We start from the raw sequence: 10,184 nt of genomic DNA on the forward strand, positions 1-10,184 counted from the left end.
GCTTTTCAGCCTGGGATCAGAGATCCTGTCAGGCAGCGTTCTCTAAACACCACCCCCTCCAGATTCTAGTAATGGTAATGACTTCTCCTCAGTATTTCAGGCCTAGGATGATAACAGCCCCAATGATATCAGCCTCAGGAAACTGTGCAAAGCCTCTTGTTTCTCTGCTTCACACAAACCCTTAAGTTATTCAAGTGGGGTGAGCCCGCTGTTGGTGCTGAGGCCCTGGCTACTGGGATAGAAGCCTCATTGGTCCCGGTGCACCTTCACCTCCCAAGTCATGGCGATGCCCAAATACTTCTGCTCACAGCAACCTGAAGACCCTGCTCCCACCCAGTGGGGTCCAATGGGGATGTGGACCAGATCAGTAAAGGACAGCCTGAGGTGGTGAATCTGTCACCGGATTCCTCTCCTCCCTCATGCCAGATCTCTGGGAGTCCTACCCTCCCCTCACATAGGGAAACCCCAGCATTTGGGGGAAAGGACTGTGTCTTTATTATCACACACACGGGGCCACTGCTTGAATGTCCCCCCTCCCGCAGGGCAAGTTCAGCCGCTCCGAGGCCCTGTCATCAGGTCATACAGTATGTGGGGTGGGTGTGGATGATAACTCGTGTAGAGGACTGGGAAATAATTGTGTCCAAGGCTGTTTAGTTATGAGGTCAGAGGGAGGGTTTGGGCCAGGGGGTCAGCAAGGGCTAAGAATCATGGGGAAATGGGGTCAGCAGGGAGGGCGCCCCACACCAAAGGGCTAGGGATAGTCCCAGCCCTCCCACCCAAGCCAGGTAGGGGGCAGGGGCAGCTCCATCTGTCACTATATCCTCATCATCGTCCTCATGGCCCTCAAACACGGAAAGGCCCCCAATATTCTGGGTACCGTTCAACAAGGAGCTGGAAGGTTGGGCCACGCAGCCCTGGATGTTCACTGGGGCGCTCAGCCCACCTGGAGAGTGAAGATCGAGTCAGAGAGGGCTCAGATTTCCTCAGCTTAAATTTCTAAACCCTAGGAGTCCTAGACCCTCCCCTCCATCCTCAGACCAAGAGACCAGGCTCTTAGGCCCCTCCTCCCTCCGACCTAGAAAATCTGGGTCCCCAGCCCCCTCCACCCTCAAACGCATAAGCCAGGGTCTCAAGCACCCTCCCACCTCAGGACCAGTGAATTCAGTCCCCCAGGCCCTTCATCCTTGGGACCTGACCTTCAGCACTCACCTCCCCTGAGAGCAATGAGACCCTTGTAACAATGACTGGTGCCCTTAGGACACCTCACAATATCAAGTGTGCAGGATCCAAAGATGGACAGACAGGTGGGACACTGCAGGTCTCCCGGGGCAGGGGCAGCTGGGGAGCAGAGAGAAAGTTGGGGGCGCACAGCTCTGCTCTTAGCTGTAGCCACCTTCCTTGAGCCCCAGAGTGTATCCCTGGGGCCCCATCTCTCCCCACCCCTGGTCCCACCCAGCCCGATGGGGTCCCACACCTGGATGAGGGAGGGAGTCCAACAGGACACTGCTGCTGTCAGCAGAGTTGCAATTGTCGGAAGTGCAGAACCGGGCAAAGGAGGCGACGAACACTCCGGGGGGGGCCGAGTGTATGGAGATAGCCTGGGAATCCTGTGTCCTGGCGTTGCTGCAGCCTTTGCTCCCCACCAGAAGGGACCTGAGTCCTGAGGGGTGACAGAGTGAAAGCTGGGTGGGGGAAGGGGAGACTCCGAGGGCGGCAGAGCCAGGGGCTCCTCAGAGCACAGCAGGCAGAGGGGGGGATGCGGGTCCTCGGAGGACAGAAGCACAGGTCCTGGTGAGTGCACGGGGAAGACTGGGGCCGGAGCCTGGGTCCTCCTCCAGCTCCGCCACCTCTCAGTTCTTGCTCAAATGTCACCTTCTCACTAGAGCATCCTCAGAGAGCAAATGACAGTTACATCACCCTCCCGATCTCCTTTCCCTGCTGGATTTCTTTCCATAGCTCTTATCTTCATATGCATATCTTACTCTTTTTTTTTTTTTTTTCTGCTTCCCTACTGGCTGGTAAAGTTGCAAGAAGGCAGATGCGATGGGACCTACAGCACCTAAGATAGTGGCTGGCACCCAATGGGCAGCTCATTAGACATTGAATGAAGTCACTGAGGTTACTCTGTGCCAGCTCTCTCAGCCCTTTGCCTGGACGACCGGATACAGCCTAGCGACTACCCAGCAGGGTAGGTACTCTTATTGCCATCACTTCGCCCCCAGGTTTCAGAAGGGGAAACCAAGGCACAGAAAGAGGGAGAATTGGGCTTAGAACTGCAAGCATGAGGGGAACCTGGCAGGAAATTCAGGGCACAGAATCCAGGGCAGGGAGACGCAGGACCCCGTGTGGGGGTGTCTTGCCCTCTTGCACAGCCCACACACCTACATCTATGAGCAGAAGCGTCTCCTGACACACCTCCCCAGGATTACACAGCTGCTTGCTAATCGCGGACCACGGGACAGGTTTCTGAGTCAGGTCTTGAGAAGTCCGAATCATGCTCCCCCGATGACAGGTCAGAATAGCTGCGGAGAAAGAATGACCAGGGTCTGTGTGATTCAGGGACCTGCCTGGTCCTGTGCTTGGGAAGGGATCACATTCTTGACTCGCCCTCCAAGCCATCTAGCCGCTGGGTCCCTCAACCTCAGATTAGAAGGGACACAGGAAGTCCGAGCCCCACCCCCACTTTTTACCCTGTTCTTGCTTGAACATGGCAGGGGCTTTTCCCAACCCCCCTTGGGGACGGCTACTCCTCCCTTTGGGTGTGAGAGAGATGGATGGCTCTTCCTTAGCATGCCCCTCTCTGGGCCTCAGGGTCCTTATCTGGAAAATGAGGAGGGCAGCCTGACACCGCATATTTCTTTTAACTGAGAAACCCTATGTTCCAAACAAAAACACTCAAACGCTTCGTGCGCACTGAACACTTAACTGAGGTGCCCGGCTGCCATGACTACTTTCCAGGGATTAACCCGTTTAAGCCTCCCAAGGAGCTTGCCTCACCTGCATTGCCTCATCTCCTCCTGGCACCCTGGCCCCCGCCCCGCACCAAGCAGGTGGTGTTATCCTCATCATCCCCATTTTCTTTTCTTCTCTTTTTAAAAATATCTTTATGGGAGTATCATTGCTTTACAATGGTGTGTTAGTTTCTGCTGTACAACAAAGTGAATCAGCTATAAGGATACACATGTCCCCATATCCCCTCCCTCTTGAGCCTCCCTCCCAGCCTCCCTATCCCACCCCATCCCCATTTTCAAGGTGGGATACAGAGGAGTTTTTAAGTCGCTTGCCCAACGTCCCACTGCGAGTGGTTGGTTGGCAGAGTTGGGCTGGGAACTCAGGCATTCTGGCTCCTTGCGGGGAATGATGGGGAAGAGGGGCATCGATGACCATTCTAAGCTACCTCGGCCCCTGCAGCCCTCAGGAGTCTAGTTTGAAAACCGTGAGACCTTCTCTTAAGGCCGTCCCACGGTCGGCCGTGATGTGTCTTGTGATGCGGAAACCCCTGGGCTGACCATGCAGTGCCCACAAACGTGTACCCTTCACAACGTAGCCCACAAAGGAGGGCCGCCCGTTTCCCCACTTCACAGAGGACACGCTCATGGCTCCTGCGCCCTCCTCCCAGCCTGGCCCCCACTCTGCCCGCCACCATCTCCCCTGTCTTGGTCAACGGCATCTCCTTTCTTGCAGCTGCTCGAGTTGAGCCCACTGCTGTCATTCTCAACAATTCCCTTTCTCTTACACCCCATGTTGCACCCACCAGGAAATCCTGTCGGCCGAAGCTGCAGAATACCTCCAGAACCTGACCACTTCTCACCACCTCCACTGCTTCCGCCAGGGTCCAAGACCCCTTGGCTCTCACCTGCTTCCTCCTGAGTCTCCCTGGGGGGTCCCCTCCCCCTTGCCCACCTCCCCTTTACTCTAGTCTCCACCCAGCAGCCAGAAGGATTCCCATAAAAGGTAGGTTGATTCATGTCACTCCTCTGCTCAGAAGACACCAATAGTTCCTCATCCCGTTCAGAATAAAATTCTAAGTCCTTAAAACGGCCCCAAAGGCTCTAGGTGATCTACCCCGCCACCCTCCACCCAAGGATCCTGCTCCGCTCCCCCTTGGTCACTCTGCTGGAGCCACACTGGCCTCTGGATTCTTCCTTGAACACACGGCAGGCACACACCACCCCAGGGCCTTTGTATACTCTACGACCCCTGACTGTCTGGGGTTATCTCCTCCTCCCTGAGCTGGGTGAAAGAGGCTCAAAGAGGTGGTAATCCTCAAAAGCTGGCTCAGCGGCAGAGCCCAGACAGAAACCCATGTCTTTCTGATTCACACGCGAAGCTCTTAAAGGCTGTGCTCTCCCTGACTGTGCGACCCACTGCTCTCACCGGGACCACCATCCTCTTCCTTAGGGGGAGAGTCAAAGCTGTTAAAATCCCAGCCCTTTGGTTCTTCTTTCGTATGGGCTCCTGCGGTGGTCCGTTTGGCACCCAGTCCTCTCCTGCCCCCATGCCTTCCAGGAGCTGTTCTGTCTCCTCTCCTGCCCCCATGCCTTCCAGGAGCTGTTCTGTCTCCTCTCCTGCCCCCATGCCTTCCAGGAACTGTTCTGTCTCCTCTCCTGCCCCCATGCCTTCCAGGAGCTGTTCTGTCTCCCTGAGATGCCCTCCTGTCCTCCACTTACCCCCTGACATCTCGCTGTACCCCATCTTCTCACGCCTGGCCTTGCCGATGCTCAGTAGATATTTGCTAAACTACCGAACTGAACTTAACCAGGGAAGACAAATGCACCATCCAAGATCTGGCTCTGATGCTGAAAGCCAACACAATATGGACATATATTAGGGATATCCATCTGTGGCCTAATGGCTGTGTTTTATGTGACGTGTGTGGTTTGGGAGCGTACATATATGGGATGAGTGTAGATGTGTAGTGGGTATGTGAGGTGTGTGGGGTAGTATGGGAATGTGTGAAATGTGTATGGTGTGTGTATGGTATGTGATGTGTGGTGTGTGTGTACAGTGATACAGTGTGTTGGTGAGGTATGTGGTGTATGTTTGTTCATGGGTGTGGCGTGGTGTGTGTCCTGTGTACCTGTGTTTTGTTTGTGTGTGCTGTCTGCGGCATGTGATGTGTGGTCTGTGTGCTGGGTGTGGCCTGTGCTATATGTGGTGTGTGAAGTCTGTGGTGTGTGCGGGATGTGTGAGGTTTAAGGAGGCCCGTGTGCGGTATGTGACGTGTGGTGTGTACTTGGCACAGTGTGTGTTTGTGTCTCCTGCGTGTATTGTGTGTTGTGTGCGTTATGGTGTGGTGTGTGTGGCATGCATCTGATCTGTTTCGGAAACGCCTTCTGGATCATGAAGGTTATCTAGCCCCAGAGATGAAGGCCAGATAAGTAAACCAGCATTAATGAAAAGGAAACATTCAGACTGTCCTTCTCTGCTCAACATCCTTCCACAGCTCCACTGCCTTCAGCAGAAAGGCCGGCCCCTCAGTCTGTCTGGGCAGACACCTGACCCACCACCAGGAGCCCCCGCCTACCTCTCGGCTCCCCCAACAATATCCGTTCCCAAGACACAGCAGGGCGTTTCCTGCCTCCTTGGCCTGGCACCCGCTGTTCCTTCTGCTTGGAAGGGCTCTCCCTTCATGGCCCACACTCACCTTGTCCACCTGAAAAACTTGTGATCACCCACCACCCCCAGCTGCACCCCATCCTCTCGATGAGCCCCTCCTCAGGCAGAGCTGAGGGACCCCTCTTGAAACCAGGGGGCTGCCCCCACCTCCAAGCCTTTGTCCATGCCATTTCCTCTGCCTGTTCGTGTCCTTTTCCTCTTCTGTGAATAAACTGCAGCTCATCTTTCAGACACGGCTCATAGGTCACTTCCTCTGTGAAGCCCTCCCTGATTCGCCCCTCCCAGGACATCAGTATCATCCTTCTCTGAGGCCCCCCAGACCCACTTCCATGACAGCCCCGTGACCATCTGTGTCTGCCATGTCTCCCTTCTCGGTCCTGGCAGCACTTTAGGGCAGGGCCGGGGTCTGAGTCCTGTGGGGTCTCCACAGGAGACCTTGGAATCCTGTACAAACTCATGTCAGCAAACGCATCCTGGGTGCCCATCCTCAGCCAGTCCTTGTGCTGCCGGAGGCTGGAAGCCTGGTGTCAGTGACATCTAGGCTCTGTCCTCAAGGCTCCCAGTCCAGCCAGAGAGATCCAAACAAGAGGAACGTCTGCTGAACTCACTCAACTCTCTCCCTGAAGCTCGGACAGGGAAGACCCTTCTCCCACTTTCCGAAGACCCCACTCCCCACCTCGCCAGGGCAGGTGCTTCACATCAAGACACTCTAGGCCACTCTCATCCACCGGTGTTCGGTTTGGCTGGGTTTCCATGGGGACGTGGGGACCCTCCCTGTGTCCCTGTTTGCCTCTCACTTTTCCTGTCACACCTGAAGCACCCTTGATATCCTCTCTGATCTTTTTTCTCTGCAGCATGGCTGCTGGGGTGCTCCAGTACCATGGGTGGGGGTGGGTGGGTGAGGGTGGTCAAGGGGAAGTGGAAGACCCAGGGTTACCCAAGGTCAGGGGTGTGGAGAAGTAGAACTGGAAGCAGCAAGTCACTCCCAGCAAGGAAACCAGCAGGCACACCTGCACTCACTTCTGCAGCCAATGGACAGAGTGGCACGCAAGGCAGCCCACCCTCTCTGCCCCTCTGGCCTTCCTCCCTGCTCCCCTGCCCCTCTCCCACCTGGACAGGCCCAGCGTCATTTAAAACACCCACCAGTGGATTCCTGTCCTATAGATATGTCCCCTGGACCATGCACCCTCTGTCTCCCCTTAAGCTGGACACCTCTTACTGGCACCCTCACCTGAAGCGCCTACTGGGAGAACCCCTTACATCCCATCTGCCTGAGTGAGTAATAAATATCTGAATAACGTGATGCTGGCTTTGGCGGGATGTGTGTGGATGTCCGCCTTTCACAGGGTCATCAGGGCCCGAGGCCGCGGCCCAGGGTATTTGGTCTTGTGGGTATGACACTCACGTTCAGAACCACAGGTCTCCTGCAGACTGATGGGCCCGATTTCTTGAGTCCCGTTAAGCAGGTTGCAGCCTGCTTGGGACATGCACCCCTGGACTCTCAGCGGGGTGGAGAGGTCCCCTGTGGAAAGTGAGAGGAGGGGAGAGAGGGAGACACTGCTGCTGGGACCATCCAACCCCCATGGGGGAGGCGCAGCTCTGGGAAGCCAGGCCCACCCTCCTCCGGGTCCCAGACCTCCGCTCCCTTTCCTCCCCAGAGACTCAGATCTTGGTCCGGCTCACCAACACTGAGCAGGAGGACCCCATTGTAGCAGTGTGTGCTCTTGGCGGGGCAGGTCATCTCTGCTGCAGACCAACAGCTTTTGGCAGACAAGCAGACTGGACACCGCACAGACCCCAGGGCTGGGGAGGTGACAGAGAAAGGGAGGGAAGAGGGCTCTGAATTCAGACCTTGTGCCTTCCCTCCACCCCTCCCCCATTTTGCTGGTCCCCAAGAATCAATTCTCTAGTCTCCCCCAAATGTGCCCTCCTCGAGCTCTTCTCATGAAGGCCTGGGGTGCAGGGCATTTGGAGCATGAGCTAGAGAGAGAGCGAGGTGAGGAGGGAACCTGAGACCTGGGAAGGGGCGCCCGGGACTGAGCACAGGAAGTGGTACGAGTCGGGGAGGGGTGCCCGGGGAGGACCCAGTGGCTTCACCCACAATTTCCACTAAACAGTCCGAGAAGACAAGACGCCCGTGTCCACAAAAGATGCCAAAGAGTAGAGAAACGCAGAACACAGCCCCAAACCCGATTTACGGTCTCAGACAGAAAAAGACAGTGGGAAGTCACAGGCCCGTTTTCACTTAGGAGGAGGAAATGCCAGAACCCTGACTAGAACACGCGTGAACCTAATCCACTGGGATGGAAAGAAGGAGCTGGCACCAGGTCAGGGCCGGAGCCAGAGTCGGAGGTGGGTGGTTGCACATGGGAAAAGCGGTCCAGTTTTCTGCTCCGGGACTGTTAGAAGAAGCTGTGCTGGGGAAGGTGGGCAGGGAGGGATTCTAAAGGAGCATCCCCTGCGTGCTCACCCAACGCCTCAGCCCCGTGGCTTCCCTCCTCCCAAACACCCTCCTCCTCTCCCTCCGGCACCTGTGGGTGGGGGCGGGGCCCAGAGAGGGAGGCTGGTGGACAGATGGTTGCACAAGTCCTCCCGGCACACCCGGGTGTAGGAGGCGATGGACAGGCCGGGGCCTGCCCTGTGCTGGGTAACGAGGTCCTTGTGATCGGCTTCCTGGGTGCAGCCCTTGATGATCACCACGTACACGTGGGGTCCTGGACCGAGAGAGAGAGACGGGCCGGGGTGAGGTCAAGACTAGAGGGCGGATGTGCCTCGTGCTCTGGGGTGAGAGGCTGCAGAGGAGGCCGCTGGGCAGCCGAGGAGGGGACAGCTCCTGGTACTGGGGGGTGCAGGCTTTCGCGTCTGTACACAGAATATGCCGGTAGGAGCGGGGGCGATAGGGGCGTCTCTGCACAGGGGAGGGTGGGAGTCAGGCGGGGGCCCACGGGCCCTCCTTACCGTTCTCCATCAGCATCAGAACGTCCTGGCAGCTCCAGCCATCCTCACAGTTCCTCTGGCTACTCGTCCACTGGAGGGGCAGTTCCGATGCATTCCTCACGGACACCAGTGTCCCCGTGTAGCAGGTCAGGGCCTGCACGCCTGAGATGGGAAGAGCCAAATCAGTCTTAGCTCCTCCTCCAGGGCACTCCCCTCCCGTCTGGGGTCCTCACTCACGGGGCACGGTGATGCCCAGGAGGGCCAGCAGCAGGGCAGGGATCATGATCAGGGCAGCTGGAACCCTCGCTCCTGCTCTCTCCTCCTTTTTATATCTCGCCTCACTCAAGGAAGTCCAGGAAAGGGGTAGGGAGGGCAGGGACTTGCTAAATGGGGCCCGGGCCTCCCTCTGAGGCTCAACACCTTAAAGGCAGCAGGGGTGGGGGAGGGTGGGGGCTGGAGGGCTGGTGGGTGAGGTCGAGGGGGAGTCTGGGTCCTCCCTCCTTCCCCAGACCCAGGAGTCTGGGCCCCCAGCCCCTCCACAGGTAGAGATTGAGGCATCCTGCCTCCTAGACCTCACTGGTCCAGATACCCAGCCCTCTCTCCTCCAGAGCCCAGCTGTGTGGCTCCCCACCCACATCCTGTTTCAGGGCAGTTTGTGAAGGTGGTTTCCTCATCTCATAGCAACTTGGTCACCTTTTGGCCCCAAGTGAGGAAATGGCCCAAGTGCCTGTGAAGACACTGTGAGGTGAGTCTTGGCTGGTCCTTACACTCTCCCCATCCTAACCTCTGCCCTCCTCCTACTTCCCTTTTCTTTCTCTTTCCTTTCTATACTGCTGTCCTTTTTATTCTCTTTTTCACTTACTTCTCTCATGCTTTCTTTTCTTCTACTGTTCTCTCCCCTCCCAGCACAGCACAGGCCCTAGAATCTCCATCTCCCCGCCACCCAGGAGGGAGCTGAGGAATGGTGGGGTGGGGGGAGGGGGAGAGACTGAATCTCTATCAAAGAATTAGGCTATTCCTCAGCAAAGCAAAGTGTCTTTGCCAGAAACAGATGGACCAGTGGTGTGCTAGAAGACCAGCTTTTTAGAAAAACAGCATCAACAAACCCTGCCTCGGAACGCCTATTTCTATGGTGTAAATACTCCTACCATGTCTGATTTTAAGCTACCAATCATTGAACAACCAGCTCGCAAAATTCCTAAATATTTAACAATGGGTTTTGCAAGCCTGCACAAACTAGCTCTAGCATGCTGGGTAGGAGGGAGACGGGGAAGAATCAGGGGTGTCTGTCGGTGGCTGCAGAGGCCAGATGTGGGTGTGTGAGAAAGAGAGGGGAAAGGGAGAAAAGAGTGAGAATAATAGTAGAGAGCAAAGAGAAATGAACATGAAACTTGCAATTATATGTTTATGTCAACATGTTTATACATTGTATTTTTCTCTGTGTTTGCAAGTTTAAAATTTGCTCCATGGACAGAGGCATGTTCCTCTCATCTCCCACTGTGTCTCCACTATTAATATGGAATAGCATAGGTGCTCAATAAATATTTATTGAAGGATGGAAGGAGAGGAGGGAGAGGAGGGAGGGAGGGAGGGAGGAAGGAAGGAACAGTGATCCACATTGTTGCTGT

General features: G+C 56.0%; 1 protein-coding gene across 1 annotated transcript; it reads right to left on the reverse strand.

Moving 5' to 3' along the window:
• Positions 1 to 698: 698 nt before the first annotated feature.
• CD177 (CD177 molecule) lies at positions 699 to 8,839 on the reverse strand. Its single transcript, XM_060083115.1, has 9 exons — positions 8,801 to 8,839; positions 8,578 to 8,743; positions 8,151 to 8,333; positions 7,282 to 7,422; positions 7,025 to 7,141; positions 2,382 to 2,522; positions 1,475 to 1,660; positions 1,210 to 1,338; positions 699 to 943 (listed from the first exon to the last, which is right to left on the reverse strand). The coding sequence occupies exons 1-9, from the start codon at positions 8,837 to 8,839 to the stop codon at positions 699 to 701; spliced, it is 1,347 nt and encodes a 448-aa protein (XP_059939098.1).
• Between the last annotated feature and the right edge of the window lie 1,345 nt (positions 8,840 to 10,184).

Source organism: Mesoplodon densirostris, chromosome 19 (assembly GCF_025265405.1).
Source record: "Mesoplodon densirostris isolate mMesDen1 chromosome 19, mMesDen1 primary haplotype, whole genome shotgun sequence".
Lineage (NCBI taxonomy): Eukaryota > Metazoa > Chordata > Mammalia > Artiodactyla > Ziphiidae > Mesoplodon > Mesoplodon densirostris.